General features: G+C 42.8%; 1 protein-coding gene across 1 annotated transcript; it reads right to left on the minus strand.

Annotated features, from left to right (window-relative positions):
* Positions 1-165: 165 nt before the first annotated feature.
* Positions 166-21,947, minus strand: LOC122779981 (neuronal migration protein doublecortin-like). Its single transcript, XM_044042725.1, has 7 exons — positions 21,796-21,947; positions 19,044-19,469; positions 16,533-16,873; positions 8,845-8,947; positions 5,480-5,569; positions 3,248-3,345; positions 166-2,602 (listed from the first exon to the last, which is right to left on the minus strand). The coding sequence occupies exons 2-7, from the start codon at positions 19,405-19,407 to the stop codon at positions 2,543-2,545; spliced, it is 1,056 nt and encodes a 351-aa protein (XP_043898660.1). The 5' UTR covers positions 19,408-19,469; positions 21,796-21,947; the 3' UTR covers positions 166-2,542.

Raw genomic sequence — 21,947 nt, forward strand, 5'->3', positions numbered from 1 at the left:
TTCTTTCCGGCCTTTAGTCATAAGTAGCTTATTTATATAAGATATTAAACTAAAACACAAGTGGAGAGGAAACCGCAGTTATTCCAGCTCTGATATGAAACGGACGATTATGCATCGTTCACTTTGATCAGGAGAGAAAAATATGACAATTCAAGACCAAAAGTGTGAAATACAACAGTTTTAATTTGCAAAAGGATACCGGTTAAAACACTGAATGAAGCACTGAAACAAGCCACTGTGACATTGCAAAATACCACAAAAAAAGGACATTGTAATATCCCAAGAAATAAAGGTCATTTAGTCGATCAGAAGGGCGTATTTACACCAAAATAACGTGTCCTGTGACCAAAATGCATTTGGAAACTTCCTCAGTCAAGACATTTAAAATGTTTTACAAACTGCTGTCAACAAAGAACAAGCCTTCCACGTCCGGTCTTATTTATCAAACGACAGTTATCTAAAAAACTAAATAATAATAATAATAAAGAAATAAAAAGAGGCACCACTGTAGGTGATGAAGTGACACCGTCCATCGTTTACACGAGACAACATCTTGTGTTAATGTTTAAAACGCTGTAATAAGATGTAGAAAAAGACCATTATTAGCATGTGAGGTTATACAAAACTGAAAGCTTGGAGGAAAAAACGACAACTACTGTGGCATTTTGTACAAAATGGTGGGTAAAGTGAAGTGTCCCTGCTGATGTTGTTAAGCTGCTGTGCTGGTGTGACAGCGCTCCCTGCAGGAGAGAAGTGTAACTCAGTACACCAGATTTTTTTGTTGTTTGTAATTTGTCGCGTAAGCAATTAAAAAAAAACAAAAAAAAAAACGTCAGTCCCTTCTCTTATTATTCTAGTAGGTATAAAAAGGTCACACTCTACATTAAACTCAACTATTCTTCAATTTGAATGCATAGATGTTAATTCAATGAACGCTACACGTGCAGCATTTTCATCAGAACATCGAGGAAATTAATTGTGGTCACGATTTGAACGCCGGCAAGGAGACAGTAAAGTGTCTGTTGCTGTGATGTATAGAATAAGTGGCTCCCTGCGTTGTGCTTAAGCATCGTCCAATTTAGAGGATTTCTCAGCTTTGATTCCCTGCAAAACCTGAGAAAACTCTCCTGGGCAGATTTTCAGAGACAAAAACTACAAAAACAGAGTTGCACACAGAGGCTTGAGTAGAAAAACAATCCTTGATAAAAATGAATAGACTTTTTTTTTTTTAATTTCAAACCCACCCCGAACTATGTTGAGCCATGCAAAGAAAGAGCAGAGATCCCACTACAGCTTGTTCCCTCGGATGAGCATGATTTGAATCTTTTTAAATCGTCGTTTTCGATGCGTTTAAAAGCAACATGCATAAGTCTCCACGCGTGTGCTGCCTCTGGGAACGGAACACACGCGGTCTTCAAGTCTAAAAATCATGCTTTGGCTTTGAGACCGTCACACGTCGTATACTGCAAACACATCACCATCTGTGGTGGTGGTGTCACGATGAAACTTCTAAACGGGGACTTTACTCAGACTTGGACAACAAAACTATATGTAATGCGTGGCCTAATTGTTTTTTATCCTTTGGTTGTTGTTGTTGTTGTTGTTGTTGTTAGGTCCTTAGTGTTGTGGTCATTCACTGATACCATGCACCACAGTTTGTGACCATCTAAAACACATACTTATGTTATGCCTATTGTTCTACACGGAGAGGGTGAAAATAGAGGAAACACCAACATGAAGATTTCCCTTTGTCTCTGCCTGGACAGATCGCTAAAAGTGTGGATTTGAATGGTTTAGAAACTCGGATTTTGTTTTCTCGTTATTAATTATTATTAATTAGCTTCAATTCCTCTAATAAATACAAGCTGGGAACATGAACTGTCATCCAGGAGGCCAGTGAACCTCAGTACAGGGACTCCATTTTGGTTGCTTCTTTCATCATACCCTGTATTATGTTAGGCAAGAGAGTTTGGTGGAGATACGGAAGCACAGCAATGGACAGAGAAGTTATGGTGGATAAAGCTATACACAGTATTTACAGAGAGTTGCTCGACTTCCCTCTGACAGGGAACCCGTTGACCTTTCACACCGTTAACCATGGAGCGCAGAGAGACAGTAAGACATGGAGGAACATCACGAATACAAGCGATACAAAAGCGGCGTTGCTTTCGTCTAACACCCCTAAAAATACCAATTTGCTGCTTGAAATGATGTGACATGCTTCAACAAAATGTCAGAAAACCAAAGTGAATTTTGTTTGGACACCGTGAAGTCTGTGGCCTCGTGAGCGTGTGCACCCATTTTTTTTTTGTGTGAAATCGAGTCTGACCTGCGTGTAGAAATGATGTCTGAACAATGGTGAGCGTGAGTGTCCCAAATTTGGTCGAAACTGCTTTCAAAAAGTGGTTTGTGGCATCGTCAAGCAGCAAATTGTGTCGCGTCGGCTAAGGCCTTAAAAAGAGATGTGGAGGGATTCTCCGAGACAACAGGTGGCACTGTGAGCGGAAGGTATAAAAACTTCAGGCCGAGAAGCTGCGGGAGTCTACATCGATTCACCCAGGGAATCGTTATCGTCATCCAGAGATAAGGGCAGGTAGAGATCCTGGAACACAACAGGGGAGAAAAGTGTGTAAGCGTTACTGACATCTAATGGTGAGACTGTGAACTGCAGCAAACTCATGAAAACCACTTCCAATTAACCCGACACACTGGACATGAGCATTAAAATGATGGATATTAAGAAAAACAGGGCGGATGCATCTGAAAATATCAACTTTTTGGAAATCTTTTTCATACTTTGGTGGATAAGTTTTGAATCTCCATCATCCAGGCAAAGCTTTTTCACTCTGGGCAACTAAGTGGCTGTAAGAGACATCGGATTGTCATTGTTTCAATAGTTCTTTTCCTTAGTTTAACCTACAGCAGCCGCAGTCATCGCCGCAGACAAGACACTACACAACTTTTCATATTCCCGCTACTTCCTGTCATCTTTCCCTCCGACACTACTTCCTGTGTGCCACCTACTCTTTTTTTTCATTGGCTGTTGGCAGCATGAGTTTGCAGCTGGGTCAGTGATCAGAACACACGACCCGATTGTGTCCAGTGTTGGCTCAAATAAATGCAAACATGTTTGATTGACAGCGTCTGGGGACGGGTCGGGTCGGGTCCGTTCCCCTCACACACTAACAGGTTCCTGTGCTGCTGACTTGACGCCAGCTTAAGAGAAGAAGAAGACGTGTGCAGGTACCTTCTGCTTGTTGCTGATGCCTGGACTGGTGGGGGTGGAGGTGGGGGAATGCTTGGAAAGTGGGGTGGACAGCTGGCTGCTGGAGCCCGTGCCATTGGCTGAGCGAGGCCACACATCAGAGAGGATGGGGAGAAGGAGGTAAACAGAGGAGAGGATTAGAAAGTGTGTAAAAGAAGCCGGAGCCTTCTTTCCTGGCTCCGGACAAGAGTCATTCCTGAACTGTGGCCTCATCTGGCCGCTGTTGGACGACATTTTATTCACTCACTCTGCGTCCTGCCACGTTGCTAGGCGTCCCTCTGTGTGGAACATTGTGTTTATATCCAAGAGTGGTGCAGTGTGATGTAGTGGAGTGTTTCAACCAATGTTAAAAAGGGTTTTGTTTGTAAGAGATGAAAAGCATTCAATAAAAGGCACTAAGAGCCAGATGGCCTGTGTAAGTTTGAGCCAATCACAGTTGAAAATACAACGTGAATAAAGCTTTATTGTCAACAGACCGAGACACACTGGCTTCATTTAAACACTCGGATAAATAGTTATTCAAAAGTAGACTTAACAAGCGACATAAATACATTAAAGGGATAGTGCTGCTGTACGACACTCCAGAAAAGATCTTACTGTTTTGATGTGAGCGAGGACAGCAACATTCATTTGTGGTAGAATTTGGAAATAACATTTTCACTTTACCCACATTTAATGTCCAGTCTTTAGATTTCTACACTTAGGAGATTTATTCACGTTCTGTGGAAGAGTCACTGGAGCGTGACGTCGTTACTGTTACTTTGAGAAATCACTGTGCGTCATCGTCACTGTGGGCCTTCATCCCAGCACCAGGTCCAAGACGGTTTTAAACGCACACCGCTCTTTGAACCCAGTGCACCCTGGGAACAAGTGGGCGGGAGACGCTTGACAATATTAACTTATTTATATTTTTACACTTTTAATCTTAACTTTACAGTAAACAAAAGGGACAGTGAGATTTTCTTATCCAGAGTCACTTCAACTTAAATTGGTCTTAAATTATTTGAAATGTTAGGGACGCAAAAAAAAAACTGTAGGGGGCGCTAGCAGAGAAGTCAAGGATTGAGCAGCTTTTGCAGCCTATTATTTCCCATCATACATTTTAAAGCCAAAATCAGCCTATAATGATATTGTGCCAATAATCCCTAATAAATGTGTATTTTAATAACTTGACTTCCGTTCAGTTTGTGGTGATCATGATCATGTCCACAAACTGTATTTGATCCCATGACACACTCACTTTTCAATAGCAATGTGGCTCATTTTTCATAAATCAATAAGTGTTATATAAGCTGCAGTTGATTTTAATTCTTTTAACCCTACAACGATCCACAGGAGGCGACGTTCTTCACTAGTCCCAGTGAATGACCGGACCTCCCGGACACTCCAGTGGTGTTTAATGCTCTTCAAAAGCATGTTAACTGACCATCTGCTGTGTTAAAGCCCAGTCGTCAATAAAACCAATGATCAATAGAACCTTCAAACACAGATGGAGGCCTGAGGGAACCTGCAGAGCTGCAGATGACAACACCGACCATGTAACATGTGAAGCCGTGTGAAACACCAACCGTGGACTTATTTTGTTAGTAAAACGAACAAAAGCCTCGAACGGTTTAAAGATGTAACTACTAACATTTTCAACATTAAATATTCAAGCATGGGCAGAAATGTTAGAAAACACTGTGTATATGTGCATATTTTATTCATGGTGTAAAAAACTGATTATCATTATAATGAATTTCATTAGATAAGACTGGACTTCACCACATATCAGGTGTAAAAGTGGGATGAAGGTTGATGTTTGAGCGTCGTCGGGTCATACCAACACACCTGAAAACGTACATCACGTTACACTAGTGCAGCTGTTTGCATAGCCTCAGAAGACGCTACAAAAATAAAAGCAGAATGAGGTGAAACCCATACCAAGAGTAAATGTTAATGTGGCTTTTCGCTCACAACTCACAGTCAAGCAGTGGCCAATTAGAAGCACTCAGGCAGCGAATGTGGGAAAGTGCAACATCATGTTTCTGCCCATGAAGACTCTTTATTTATGAGCTTTCTCTTTAACTAACATTGAGTGAAAAGTGAATGTAGCTGCAGTGTCATTCACCACAGACACCAGTGTGACTGGATCCATCTAACGACGAGAGGTAAGGCTTTGCCCAAGATCATACAGGGAGGCTAATCGTGTGGGTGAGAGAATAAATGGCTCACTTGATTCAGCAGGAGACTTGCAGCGCCTTACTGGACCTGGACTCTTTACTGAACCACGCTGAGCTTTGGCTCCTTTCATCGCCCGGCATTCTGTGGGAAAACAAACAAAATATGGCATTAAACAAATGAGCGATCAGTTGTGGAACGTTGGTTCTAATTCAGTGTACAACATCTGTCGCACCCTGTAGAAGATTTGATATCGGGATCCTTCCATGTGCAACATGATAATCGATATGCCAAGACAAAGATCTGTATTTTAATTAACCTCCAAGTTAAAACAAGCGTCACTACTTCGTGCCTCCTCGAGGTGGCGCTGCACAAATAAATGAGGGAAACTTGGGCGGAAGTTAACACACAGACTTCATGCACTTTGGTCTCCATGTTGTGAATAAATAGAGAATCCTGCACTCTTAACTTTTCACGGACAATATCGCGATGTATCACAGAATCATCGTATCGTGATGTTATTAGTATTGTGAGGTATCCTGTAATTGCCACCCCTATATTCAAATATCAGACCTCTGAATCTATTTTTGTTTTAGCCCACATTTATCTTATGAAATATGTACGCAGTATACAGTGTATTAATGAGGGTAGACAGACTGCACACACTGCTTCTTCTCCAGCCTCCGCCACCCCCGCTTGGTTCCCACTTCTGATGCTAATTATACTCTGTCCTCCCTCCATCTCCTGGGATCGGTACCATGTCTGTCTTCTCTCTCTCAACCTTCACACACCACTGGATACACACACACACACACACACACACACATGCATTTGTGCTCCATTGTTTCCGAGGTGAGGCACCACGCCTTTGACAGTACTTCAGACTGGCGGCTTGTCTCGTCTACAGTCGTCACCGCGAGTGCGTCTACGTACATTCCCTTTCAGCGACGCGTGACGCCGTTGCTGCAGGTAAACGTGTCCGTCATGTATATCCATGTCCACGTCTCTTTAAATCTATGAATCTATATTTTATAATTCTGCCAAAAACAAAAAGCATTAATGACAAAAGAATGACTTTAAGAATCACGTGACTATACAGCAGATACTTCATTTCACTTACCTGCAAGAAACAAATATTACTACAACAATACTAGTCCCATTGTACAGGTGTGCCCTTTTATCCTTCCTCTGTGATGACCTAGACTTAAAAACTCCCAATATTCTCTTAAAGATATGGAATGTTTCTGCACGATTAAGGAAGTCTCAGATGTTTCAGTTCCTTAACTCAACATTTTCTGCTTTCTTTGCTTCAAATAAACAGGAGAAAACAATCATTAGTTGCAGCCCTAATATTTTTGGTTGAGGGGTGGAGCCAAATGGTTCCCAACACTCTTTAAATGCATAGAAGTCCATATTTCCATTTAAAGGGCGTAAGGAAGGAAGGCCATGGTCGCCGCTACAGTTTCTCTGTCCGTTATCTCTTATAGTGAATTCATTATCCCGGGATAATAAGGCTCGTTGTCTTATTATCTTGTCAGATAATTGTGTCGGGTTCATAATCACACGGATTGTGAAGGAATCAAACAACTTCCGGTGTTCTTGCGCTAACACCGGCTACTAATCAAACACATCCATACAGGAGGCACGGATTTATCTCCCATCATGTGGGTTGACCAAGACCATAGTCAGCTGACCGCGCGTCATGTGCCTCATTACTGGACCACTTTCCCAGGATAACAACTTCATTATTCTGTGATCTCGAGACATTAATTCTCATGTGATTTTTCTTAGTGTTTTCATTGAGAAACCCCTAGTGGCAGAAATCCTACATAGTGTATGAGTGGATGGAAATGTATAAATGTGCATCTTCTGACAATTTTTTGGGAACATTTGGATCAAATTTGCTGTAATTTGAATGGAAACCGGGTTTATTTTATTTATCGATTATGAAAATAAGCTCTAAATCAGATGAACTTTCTATATTTCTCTTCACTGAGCAGAAAATCATCCAGATGTATACACAGCTGTGATATATGGAGTATCACAGACAGGACATGGCTCGCTCTTCCTCAGCTGCACTGAGAAAAGCCAGTGATGTCTGGAGCCATTTTATGCAGCATTGCCGCAGGGTTATTAGAGAGCGAGTGAAACAATTTAGCGTCGGTTCCACTGGGGGAAAATGCAGAAAGAATAAGGACCCAGATCGTTATAAGTGAACTGCCATCTCCATCCTAACATGATGTGACAAGGGAGTAGGGGAAGATACGGAGTGAAGGAAACATGATTTGTGGAACTGCATGAGCGCGGTGTTTAGATTAAATGACATTTATACAATATCAAGTGCATTTACATTAGGTGAAAGTGGACTGTTAAAAATAGGGTCTTTTTCCTGGTCTGGGGAGAGACGAGGGACACACTCGGTGGATTGGTTTCACATTTTCTCTCCTTGACTTCGCAGCAGTATCAGCACCGACGGATCAGCTGGCCTAAACCTGTCACCAGACAGATTAATGTCTCTTTTTCCCTCTACCTTTTCCTCTCCCTGCTGCCGGCTGCTGATAACAGATTCCTCTCACCCACTGCATTCCCTCTCACATTCAGAATTTTTCTCCTCCCTATAAATAAGCACGAAGCTACACATACACATATAAAAGCCGATTATGATATTCAAGGGCTACCACAGGATCCCAGAGTATATACGCCCACATGACAGTTTCCATAACATTATTTAGATTGAATGACATCTTCTAACCTTCTTAATTCCCTCAAGGATTGTTCTGTAGTACATTTTAAGATTGGGGTTTGTAATATTGAATACCTTTCAATTGTCTGTGATTTAACACAAAATAATACACTTCATCTTTTGTGCTACAGGGTTAGAAAACAAAAAGATAACATAAGGTATGCATGAAGCCAATATTAACGATTATTAGCCCTGGTCTTGTCTCTTTGTCTGAAGACTTTTTAGCCAAAGAAAAAAACAAAACAATCCAGACTGGCCTTCAGCTCGATGCCTTGACCTACTTCAGCCTCCACAGAGCGGCTCGTTAATCACCGCGTCTATAACTGGGTTTAAGTGGAACTCATGAACTTGTACTGATGATATACAGGACATTCTGAAAAACTTAAAGGGTCTCGATGTGGTTGGGTTAGAGTGTTTGAAAGTGCTTATCTTATGAGCGTGGTGAAAAATCCCATTTCAACAAGACTTTTTTATATATACACACACACACACACGAGGGTTCTAGTGTTTCCTGCAGCACTAAACTGCCAGATCACTACCATAAAAAAAAAAAGAAAAGACTAGTTCACAAAACACAGAAGGGTGTAGTGTTACTTTCTGTATACTCCACTATACATTGACAGAACTATTCTAACTACGGCTGAATTATTCTGCGATGAATAAAACGTGCACCAACCGTTCTCATCCAGAGAGAAGTCGTCCTGGGCATAACGGAATTTCTCTGGTCCACATGCGATGAAGACGTCGTCTTCCCCAAAGAAATCCTGAAGGCAGGTGACCTGTGGAGCAGGGACACAAACAAACACATCTCTGATCCCATGATGCTAAACCAAACATGAGTTTTTGGTTCTTCTCATTATACGAGCACATGTCTCTGGTGGTATCAATAGTTTTTATGGAGGTTATTATGGAACTATTGATCAATAATCCCTTTAAATAGCCTATAGACGTCGCACTGTGAGAGCTACCAAAACCAAGAGTTGATCATTTATAATTGAATGCATTTAAAAGACAATACCGACACCATGTTGCAGCTGCAGTGCAGAGAAAGCACCACGTACGATGTGCTCACAACATGTGACCTTGTGCGGAGTTAAAGTAAAGTCATGGTTGTGTTTCATCAGCCGCAGGAGTCGATGGAATAGACGCTGCCTTTTACTCGTTCACATGCCTTAAAGCTCCAGGAGCTGCATTAACAAAACACATAAAAAGGTAGAGAAATGAACCAAACACAAGATACGGTTACACCTTCACTGTAATGTTTAAACGATTCAACCTTCTCCCCCCCCCCCTCCCAGGGGCTTCTCACTATAGCAGCTGTTGACACAATATGGCCTGCTTAGTGGACAGATGTCTCTGGGCCACACCTTCTCCTCTGCCCTGTTACCAGCCCAGACACGCCCACTAAAGCCATTCAAACTAAAAACGCCATTTCCTGTTTTTCTCCTCCCCGGTGCAGATTTGTTACAGAGCATCTCGGTCTCATTTTCAGTTCAGCTTTCAACTTCTTTTGAAATCCGTCCTTTGTCACCTGAATTATTGGGTCATGATGAAGTCATTGAATCACTTTCTGGGGTTTTCCTAATTTTCAACACCGGTTCTCAGTGAACCCGTATGTGGGTTTGTGTGAAGAGTCCACGCACTGAAAGATTATCCTTTGTTGGGACGGTCGCCAGGATAGTCAAGACGCATCATGGCGTCCTTTGTGATACACATCCCAACTATGAGCTGCAGATAATTTGGGAACACCCCACCCCAGCAGCTGCCATGTTGGTCCTCAGTCCTGCTAGACGAGCTAAAAGTGTGCGGTGGTGACTCGGTGGCGTGGCATCCAACAGCTGTACCCTTTACTGTGTCCCACAAGAACCTCGCTGAGGGACAGAGATGGTGTTCTGACTCCAGGGATCAAAATCTAATTGGTTTTCCAGCCGGGGCTAATTTACAGGCTGCACATTTGGGTTTTCTTTTGTATTCATTATGGGAACATTAGCTACATGTTACTTTCATTAGGTTAGAAGTGTTGTGCTTCAGTAACAGCAGCGGACAGTTCATCAAGAAAAAAGCATGAGGAAGAAATGCTCCTTTTAGCCCCACAGCCAGCGGGTGCAGGAGACTCCCTGGCAAACGGAGACCAGTCCATGTTTGCATGGCTTTAAGAACAGAGCCGATTAAAAGGATAAAGAGTTTATCCAACAGACCGTTACCTTAATCTCTCTCTTAACAGAATCTCCATTAGAAATTCAAGAACATTCCGTATCTCTGTTGGTTTCTGTGTGTTGAAGAAGTTTGAAATTTACTTTGCTTTTGACGGACGAGACAAAGCATGTCGAACATTTTAAAGCCCAGTAACACAATTGAAAAGGTAAACCTCGCCAGAATAACCGGGTTCAATCCACCCGTCTTTCAGTCCTCAACAATTACAAATTTAATTTAGAAACACTGTTAATCCAAAACACGGTGCACAACATGGAATGGGCCATTAAGTGGTTTCAGAGATTATCATGGTATAAAAGAGTCAAACCGCTAAAGTTTCCCATCATACCATGCCGAAGGTATGACCCCGTTTTGATGACTTGTCAAAACCAGGTGAGTGAATGTTGAGTAAAATGACCTCTAAATCTGAGTCAGTCAGCTGTTTTTTGATAGTACGGTGCATGAACTGTGATATCATATTTTTTACTCAACGTTATCGAAATCTCACACTGTCGCATATAAACTGAACATATAATAATATGTCTCTTTGCTCAGATAAAGGCTTTGAAAACAAGAAACAGAGACACAATTACCTGCAAGTCCTGAGCATCAACATCAAATCCCAATCTAAGATCCAATAACTCAGTTCCCCACAGTGATCACTAGTGATCTGACCAGGTACTGATGATTCATACAGTCTGAGATCTTGTTCCACAGTGTCTAACTTCCACAGAATAATTAAATACAAAGCTTTTGTAATTTGCCAATTGCATAGTTTCAACAATTGTTTCAGTGTTTCCTTGTTGTGTGGGACGTCCATCATGGGTTCATTTGTATTTGTGCATCGGTGTGAAGTTGATAGTGACGCCGTGTCACAAGGAAGATGCCAGCATCTCTTAGAACCATGGCTGCAGTGAAGAAAGGGCAGGCCAGCTGGGCAACATTTGGATTCAAGTTGAGCGGCATCCTCGCATGATTTGAAAAGGTCACTCGGCCGTATCGACGACAGCCACCTGCTTACACCTCGCTACAGACTCCAGGTGCCCACCACCGGGCCAATCTCTAATCTCTGCCTCAGCAGCTGTAAAATCACCTCCTGAGAACCACGAAATAAAATAAACCAACTCAAAAAACCAAGACATATAGCTGACGTGTCTGGACCTCAGCTCATCCTTTCAGTGTCACAGTTAAAGCGCTGATAAATGAGAGACCGATGATCCCCCGAGGTCCAGTTTCCCTACACTTTGACTCCTCACTGTCATGACAGTTGATCTCTGTGCTGCGGAAGTAGAGCGGTCGAGTTTTGCGTCGTCACACTCCGACGCGCTGCCCTGACCTGAGCGGCTCATCTAACCTGACAAAAGAGGCAAAGGAAGTATCAGGTCAGCACACGATGAGTCAGGAGAATCAAATCCACCACAGACGAGTCATCTCTGATTAGCAAAGCCAAGTTTATTTTCTATTTTCCGACAAAATGAGCTGGAAATAGTGCTAAACTGTTCCAAAACTGTTCTTTCTGTCCTCGTCGTTGTTGTCTAATTAACATACTTTCGTTTAGTGGAATGGAACTTTGAATAAATGAAAAAAAAAATCTAATTTATTTAGTCTCTGAAACACAAATATATAAATATAAATAAGACCTTGCTTTTCAACCCATGGGGAAACTCCCACACAATTTCCTTCACTGTACACACACACACACACACACACACCTGATCAATATCAGCCGCTACACTGGGTGGAATATTTCTCTAAACCACACACAGTCTCCATTTTGTGCTTCTCTGAACAGTGTCTCAAATGCAAGCACTGAAAAAAACAGTCAGTCCTCATCCACAGAACATCTACTGTTCCATGATCAGACTTTAACAATTACAAGCACAATATAAAACAGGTTTATTTTTTATTTTTTTAACTACAGCACGGGTGTGTGAACACAGTAAAAATCAAACGTGGATGAAGGCCACCAATCACTGAGGGAGCGTTTGCGTGTATACACCAGCAGAGCAAGGGCAGACGGGGACCAGAGGCATTTATCTGTCAGCCGAGGTTTTGTTGCCCTGCTCCGACACGCCTCATGTGTAAAGTTGACGTAAAGCCCTGTATTTTGTCCACATTTGGGCACCAACAGTCGATGTGCGTTGATTTCCTGTCGTCACCAGTTGCCTTCCTGACCTGCTGGTGACCTTGATGCAGAAGCAGCCGCGTGTCTGAAGCTAGTTAACGTTAGCACAGATGAGCCAGTGAGACATCGATATCTGCACCGTCATAGGGGAGCAGCTGGTGCCTGATGTTGCTGTAACTCCCCTTCCCCGACCCCAAGGAAGCAGGCTTTCCATTTGGTTGACTGATGTGGCCTTAACATTATTAAACCCCGCCCCCCCGGGGTCATGCTCACTTGTTGATGTGGTATTAGTGCAGGAACGAGGAGCTTGTGAGGCGCAGAGGACGCACATAAGCTTCTGGTGGAGATGTGGAATCACGGAGGCCACGCCCCTTCATCAGCCTGACAGTCTATTGCTGTAAAATACTGTGTGTGTGTGTGTGTGTGTGTGTGTGTGTGTGTGTGTGTGTGTGTGTGTGTGTGTGTGGCACTGATGTGCGGCTGTTGCCGACATAAAAGAGCAAGCAGGTAAGACTGGATGCAAAGAGCACACTCAGCTTAATATAACCGCTGTCCCCATCTGAATCCATTACAGTGAAGCCTATCGCCATGACAACTGCTTCTGCACGGCACAGAGCAGGCAGACTGCTTTAGTGCGGATAACCAGCAGAAAAAGAAAAAAAAAGCTGACTTTTCTTCCCCCATTACTGAACGTATTTAAGTTGTTAAGAAGCCCTGAACCCCAGACTCTCTCCATCTGCTACCGAGTGAATTCCTTGTGAACATGACTTGTTAACTTTTAAAGCAAACTGGGATCTTTTGTTCTCTGACAATAACAGTGTGACCTTGTGCCTGAAGCGTGCCCCCCCCCGTCTGCGGTAATTTTAAGCCTTGAATAAAAACATTTATTTCAAACCAGTGCAGAATAATAGGAAATCTTTTCCAAGGATTCATGAGGACATATGCCGCACCAACACAAGCTTTGATATATTTGGCGTTCATAAATAAAAAAAAAAAACAGTCCATCGTGCAGTTGTGATGAAGCCCAAAACAACAAAATCAGTGTAATTCTGCTGTGCAGACACCTCACTCCCAGAAGGAATACAAACTAGGGTGCCAGCAATTAAATAACCCATCTGGTTTAAAACGTAGCCGTTAGAAACAGTGCAGGCAAATCAAGAAACGGCCTTTTCTTTGTTGTTAAGCCGAGGGAATAATTGCTCCCTATCAGCAAAAATAAAATGATCCTAATTTGCTCTTAGAAAGGAAAATGACTCTAGGATCCACTGGCCCCACCCTTCCCGGGGACGTGAAAAGCACCAGTGTTTGAGGGGGAAATTGGAGTGATTCTGCTCACTGACAAAAGGAGGAGGGCCTGCTGTTTTTACAGTCTAGACATCACTAAAGAACCCCGGAGAATCAAAACGGAAGAAAGAACACGCTAGAAACAACCCGAGTCACCTTTTCAACACAAACTAATCTCCATCAACTCATCATGCGTTCATAAACTATGACGTGACGCGCGTTTGATCTTGCACTGATTGTAAACTCGCACATCCACAACAGGATGTGGTATCTGACAGACCGGTCCACACCAGCTGGGCTCTCTTTGTGCCGGAGATGTGGTCTCCTAGCAACCGGTCCCAGCAGCTATTGCAATGGAATGGGAAGGAGGAGGATGAACGCAGAGTCAGGGAGGGGCGGGCACTGCATCAATATTTCTTCTACCATATCACCTCCACCACAGAGCAGCTGCAGCGTGCCCGAGTCTGCACACAAAGGCACCGCAGCATTTTGCACACGCGGTCGCCTCCCAGCACGAGTCAGAGATCAATAGATACTAATGATAAAATAATTCAAACTAGAACATAATTGATATGCTCCGACTGGGAAAGCCTGAGGAAGAGCCTGTTGTGGGTGTGGAGATTGTTGAATGTGCCATTTTTCTTCTTCTTCTTCCCCCCACTGATGGTGAAGAGATCTCCTTACAATATGATTTAAATCTATATTCGGTTATACATGAGAAACAAAGCTTAATTTGTCTCAAAATATCATGTCGGCAATATAAGAAAGAAGAACCTTATAAAGATGTCATTGTTTTAATGTTTCCTAAAGTACTAGCACCAGTAGAACACTCAGGATGACGAGGCTGCTCTCATGTGTAAGACAGAGAGAGCATTAAGACCCAATTCCTCCAGGACATGTGATTTTAGCCCTTTGTTAATAAGGAGTTAAAAGAATAAGTGCATCACCGTCAAGAGCTCAGCAGGACACAAGAGTCCCCCAGTCCATCTGCAATGAATAATACAGGACCAAAGGTCCCCGTGTGAGAATTAGTGAACATTTAACCATATCAAAGTGAGGACTGGGGAACAGATGTTACGCATACATACAGTATCCCACACACGCGTCTCATGCACCATGTCATTCACAAGAGTCTGCAAACCTCCACTGATTCACCACAGTAACACAGTTATGCAGGGAAACATGCGTCACCATTATCCTGACATTATTAAGGATATACTGCGGTCGTTCACTCCCCACGCGCTTACAAATCGGTCACCCAGCGGGGTGGCCGGCCCCGGGTTTGGTCCATCAAAGTGGCCAAACATTAATAAAACATTACGTCCTTTAAGCTTAGCCTGTGTGTGGAGATAACAAATGCTTTCCCATGGGAGCTGCTTTGAGCAATTGATTGACTTTCCATCCATTTTGGGCTTTTGTTCCAAATAATCTTACATCTGTGTCCTGATTCAAGTCTATACATCTTAATATAAATACAACATATGCTATATAACAATACATTCAGACTTTTAGCCCTGGCTTGGCTCTCTATCGTGAGTGATCTCCTGTTTGAATGTGCAATGAACGCACTTTGCATTACGTGACAAACCATCTTTGCAACACAAGCGCTGCTCAAACCTGCTCTTCATTTTTACGAAAAGCAAAACCTCATCTTGCTCCTTCAGGTAAAATACTCCCCATCAACCAGGGGTTATTTACCATGTGACCGGAAACCAACCGTAATAATAGAAAATAAAAATCAATTGCCACATTATTGCAATAAAGCAATTGCCAGTCTGTTAAAGATTGAATAAAATGTTGATTATTGTTTTAATCTCCTGAACATGAGACAAAAAATAATTAATTGCATCACAATATATTACTCTTATTGAATGATCTCACTCACACTCTAGTGCATATTAAAGAGGACACGAGCGCACGTTGCCAATGGAAACATTTCGCTGCAGGTTCCTCTCATGAGTATTTCATGTCCCCCATATTTCGGTTTGGCTCCAAAAGTCAAAAAGGATTCCATGAGCAAACTCAGACAAACGGCAACACTACTCAGGAAAATGGGTCTCACACAGAGAATTGATGATGAGGGTCCAGGTGACTGGAAGCTGGTTCTTCATCACGCTGTTCTAAGAATTGCGAATAATTAAGAGTAGATTGAGTTTTGTTGTGCATGTGAACATTTTCTCAGCGTGTTGCTTGAATACCTGCATGCACCAGTGCAAATATGCTAACAAAGGGGACAAAGTGATCAAACACAACAATACAGGGGCTCGGCTTTTGGTGAAGAAAGCAGAATTTGCAGATGGCCTCAAAGCTGACAAAGACCAGAGGACAGGATACTGATGATCTGAACCACAAGACAGGAGACTGAACAATGAAGGTCATTGTGTCCTCAGGTTGTTCTCATGGACTTGCTGTGTCACTGTTGACTTATGTTAGGAGAGGACAATGACAACCTGTCCTCTACAAGCTGCACTTTTGTGCCTTTGAGCTTCACAATTTGGTTACATGCTACCTTTACCTTTTTTCCCATGTTGGCGAATTTATAAATGACAAACTGCTCTCATCTCAAACCGCACATTTGCCTTTTGTTGGTTTCGCATACATGGCGTACTGTACAGTCTTTATTCCAGTTCATCCTACAACAAAGGGCTCTGTGCTGGGCTCAACAGAAGCACAGAAATAGGTCCATTTGAATTTTAAATTTGCACATTATGACCTTATAGAAGACCTTTTTGACCTGGAAACATGATGTAGGCGAGACTGACCTGCTTGCCGTCCAGCGTGTAGATCCTCTTGACGATGCCGCTCTCAAGCTTGATCGCCTCGGTGATGTCGGTGAGGACCTGCTCGAAGGAGTGAGCCGTTTTCTTGTTGAGCAGAACCCGCACGGCTTTCCGCGGCTTCACGCCACTGCGCATCACCGTCACGAGTTTGGGTCGAACAAAGTCCCGGCCCTCTCTGGGGTCGCCCGCAGCTCGGGCAGCGTAGGCCTGCATGTTCTTCTGGTTCGCCGAGGCCTTCACGTTCACAGACCAGTTGGGATTGACGTTCTTTGTGTAGTCGACCTTCTTGTAGAGATTCTCTGAGGCACAAACATAGCTTTCCCCTGAGGTGGTGACAGAAATGGGGTTAGTGTGATGTAACTCATTCAAGCTATTCAACTGACACCCGAGAGTCCCAGAGGCGTCTCTGGATCAGAATCATCTCAACCTCCAGGATTTATGAAACGTCAACACCAGAGGGAGAAACTGAGCTCGAGTACATTAGATTTCATCTTAAATTGATCTAATGACACAACAGAGTGACTCTCCTTTGATGAAGCTTAATTCATATTGTATATGGTGTCATAATTATCGGCGTCTTATTTTCCCGACCTGGGTGACAATATGTTATTGTCCCCGTTTCAAATATTGTTTTTTAATCTTTAAAAAAACACAAACTAAACTTAATAGATCCCTCTTGTATTGTGGTGAGAACATCACTGGGATAAATGAGAATATAACCCGTGTGTGATATACTGTCAAGTATATTCTGAGACACATGAAATTTGTGCTGTGATTTTGTGATCATGGATCGTTTTATTCTTGAAATAAAGATATCACAATTTTAAAGTTGAAATTGTGCGTCATTGGCTTGTTTGGACACATTACAAGAAGCGGACGATTTCCCAATATACTGCTAATTATTCTCCGACAGCATCATCACACCATCGGTCTCATCTTTAATTTTCCTCGTCATTCATTACCTTACAGTTTTCCAGCAGATTGTGCTGAGGAGCCAAAGTAAAGACAAAAGGCAGCGGAGTGATGGAGAGACGTTTTGGCAAAAAAAGAAAAAAAAAGGGTGGGGTAATTTAGAAGGCAGCAATTAGGGCAAGTGTGGAGACATTACAGCAAAGACAAAAGGCAGAACAACAGGATTACATTGTGCAGATGAGATTGAGCAATTAATTACAGCCCCTAACAGGAAGCACAATGCAATGCCCCCCTGCATGCATGTACAACACACAAACCCACCAACCCTCACACACGCCCATCTCTCCTCAGCAGCTCAAGTTTCAGAGGTCATCGTCTCTTTGGAGACAAACTGCGCCGCGCGTCGTCTTTTAGTTCCACAAAAAGTCCTGTTGTTCCAGCAGTTTAATCTTTAAGTTGCATCATTTTGTCCTAAAACTAGTCCAAAGAGACTCCATGTTTAAATTGATTGAAGGATTTGCCAGAGTAAAAACAGGAATCAGCAAATATGGAAGAACATTATAAATGTGTGCTCTTCTTAAATAGTTTACCAGCTTAGTGTAAGGCGCTGCTCTATACAACCACCCCGTTAGATGCCAAGAAATTAATTCATTCAGTTGGCACAAACGTTTGCAAATCATCTTTGGCATCTTTACACGACAAGAATCCGAGCATGTGATGATCGCGCTTCTTGTTCTGGTCGTCCCTCTGAGACCAAAGACGATTGGTTACTGGTTACTGTAATGGCCGACATGGAAGGAGCAGTTGATGTTGTTGCTGTCGAGGAACAGTCTTGTCAAAGAGCTACGTTTGGATGGTGTAGTGATGGAGCCAAAGGCATCAATGAGATTTGATTGGCAAGTGCAGAGCATTATTTGAACAGCTGACAAACGAAGCTGCAGTTCATCTCGTCCTCCTATAGATGTTTTTTTCTTTAAGTTGCATCATTTGATCAGGTCCTTAAATTATCCCAGAAAGACTCCATGTTTAAATTGATTTAAGGATCTGCCAGGGACAATTTAAATATGTGTAAAAGCTTTATGGTGTTTAGTTTTATGTTTTAATGCATTGAAAGAAACCTTTCAGATTGAGGGCGCATTCACACCAGGGTAGTCCAGGGGAATCGGTTTGTTCGGGCGGGGAAGGTTGAAAAATGTCATACTTTCATTGGGTTTGGTTTTACCCAAAACGAGCACTGACCAGGAAAAGACATGAGGAAGAAGAAAACCCCATTCATCGTTTGGCCAGGACCAAAAACGGAACCCACTGCATTTCCCACTGTAAGTGATCTCCACCAGGGTTCACTTGAGACCCACATTCTCAGGCGGACCAGAGTTCACTTGTTCGGAGTTTGGATGAGCTTTCACAGCTCAGTCGGTTTAAAGTGGACCAAACAGGTCTGGTGTGAAAGCACTCTGAATGTTTCTACAGCACAGGAATCTAGAGGGCAGAGCTAAGACCTCAAATCTCAGAAAACTGGAAATACAAAAGAAGTGATCCAACATGCATTAAACCTGATTAACAAGCTAAAACAACGCTTACCTTCCTCTAGTTCATCCAGTGTTGAGATCCTTTGTGAGCCATCAATGGTGAAGATGAAGCGGACGCCCTGTGGCAGGTTGATGTGGTCAGAGAGAGAGCGCGTGAGGTCAGCCAGGAGGGCATCAAAGGTGCGGAATCGATCGTTGGCCACGGCGTACACGATGCCCTTGAAGTAGCGGTCGCCGTTCCGGTAGAAGCGCACTTTTTTGGCCTTCTTCTCGTTGCTGAGTGCCTGCAGAGTGCGTGTGCGGTAAAAGCTGCAGTGGGCGCTGTGGGTAGGGCTGGGGAGACCATTCATGCGCCCGCCCCGCGGGGTACGGGATGCCTTGTCTCGCTCGTCAAAATGTCCAAAGTCTAGCTCCATGATGACGGACAGTTGTGATGGTTGTGACGGATGCGGGGTGGTGGTGACCAGCTCCGAAGAGTCTGGGGAAGGAAGGCAAACAAGGATGCAGCATATAGTAAAACACTGAATTGATTGTATTCATGGTAAAACACTGGGATTTGGATTGTGACTTTTCAAAATGGCAGGGATACAGTAACTGTTAAGCAATCAACCAATTTTACATACTATAAAAATTATAATATATCATGCTATGGTCACAATCTTGGCCATAAAAACTTTAGAAAACACACACATCCACATAAAAAGGGAAGTTTTATCTCCTTACTTTGTTCATTTAAATAAGAATAATTTCAAAATCACAAGTAATATTCAGCAGAATAAAGCGATGGTGTCACGCACATTTCACAAGACATGTGGCTCATTAACACCTTTTACCATTAATATCATTTATACAAAGTCATCACGGTTTAACGTCAATCTGAATAGCATCATTATGGTATTTGGTGTGTTGCATTACAAATATTTAAATCCATTTTCTGTAGCTATTGTGAAATAATTGTACACTTTATGTGCAGTAATTCTTTTATTCTTTAGGTGCTTGAATAAAACTGACGCTGAATGTGCTTCAATGCATTTACATAGAGCTGAAACTATTAGCAGGTGTATCAACTACATATTGACAAACAACCATTTTTAATTACTTTTAGCTCATTTTTTTATACTTTACATCATGTGACGCTCACCCCATTTTGTTTCATGCATTTAAAAAAAATCAGCCACATGCTGTCTCATAATGCTTTATCTGTGTTACTGACTCCATCATTGGTTGGTATGTAATGCAGGGATGGAGGATATGACCCAGTCATGGTAATACTGCTGACTGACTGACTGACTGACTGACTGGGGTTTCATGACAGGCTCACTGATAGGGGAGGGACTTCAGCATAGAGGCTGCTCCTCAGCTGACAAAGGCCAGGTTCCAGGCCCATCTGCTGCATTAATGGGCAGAGCTAACTGTGACCCTTCCCCACTGGATCATCAACTAGGACAGTCCATTGTCTCCCTTCAGTGTGACATCATCACCTTCATCACTGCTTGCACGAAGAGAGGACATCAATTAAGATCTTGAGCTTACAGGAGATGCCTTAAGTTCTGGTTTTATCACACATCACAATGACATTACTCACAATAAGTCGATTTTGGGGGATAATTATGCGCGAGTGACTTTAAATACTGCCCACCTGGCCAACATACAGTCTAAGTGATTTACTTTTAAGTGCCACAAGGGGGAGTCAGTCAGACCTCATGATTTAAAATGAACTTCTTGTAACATTAGTAATGTTTAATGCTTCCCATCTGTGCTTTTATAAAATATGCACATGTTGTAAAAGCTTCCTGAGAGAAACAAAATGGACGTAGATTATGGACAGAAGCCTCTGCCCATTAATGATTTCCCAATTGAACAAATCTGTGCATTATCACATTTTCACTATCACAATTATAGAACGAATGGCAATTACTTGGCCAGAATAATTGGGACAGGAACCCTGTATCATCCCATGCTGCTCATCATCATCATCATCATCATCTGCTGATGGTCAACACACTGCAGACTTTGATCATTAACTCTGACCCACATGTTCATTATCGCTGCAGTGACTGTCAGGATATTTCTGGTGTTCCTCCTCGCTGAGCCACCCACCCAACACTCAATCTGACCAAGCTGCTGCTGCTGCTGCTGCTGCTGCTGCTGCTGCTGCTGCTGCTGCTTAAGGCCCCAGTGTTCATAAAACAGCCCCAAAAACACCTCAAATGTCTCACATTTTTTTTAAAAAAAGGTTACATTAAAAAAGGTAAAGACAACCATACAAAAATGCAATATTACGTCAAAAACTTGGAAAAAAAAATGCTTCTGGTTCGGTCAATTCTCGGTGCCGACGATGTGTGAATGATCCAAAACTGACAATAATCAAGTATTGACGATGGTGATAAGGAGGATTAAATCAAATTCTGCTCAGGGCCTCATCAATTCTTGGTCCGGCCGTGGAGAAGCTCTCCACCAAATCTGATTCACCCACAATCTACCAAAATCTACCAAACATCACATTCACAAAAGGGTCAGTTACACTACAACTGTTTTATTTGTGGAGGAGGATGAGTGAGGCCACATGGCAGTGGCTCAAAATTCAAGTTTTTCCATCAAGAAAAAAAAAAAAAAAAGAGGAGGGGCACCACACCTCCTCCTCCTCCTCATCATCATCATCACAATCCACCTGCATGTAATCACCTCCAGTGCTTCCTTCCTCTCTGTAATATCTCAACTTTAACATTGTCACATCACACGACTTAAATGTCCCCTTTAAATCACACAAGTCTGCGGATAATCCCACTAAGTCACGCACTTACCTGCGTCGCTTGCTTGCGGAGTGAAGGGAGTGAAGGGAGTGAGAGTGAGGGTGTGGGTGTGTGAGTGTGGGAGTGGATGTGAGTGAGTCGACACTGCAGGATGGGAGCACGCCGTCTTTCCCCTCGCCTTTGTCTGCTTCAGTCTGAGAGCT

The sequence above is a fragment of the Solea senegalensis genome, linkage group LG13 (genome assembly GCF_019176455.1).
Source record: "Solea senegalensis isolate Sse05_10M linkage group LG13, IFAPA_SoseM_1, whole genome shotgun sequence".
Taxonomy (NCBI): Eukaryota; Metazoa; Chordata; class Actinopteri; order Pleuronectiformes; family Soleidae; genus Solea; species Solea senegalensis.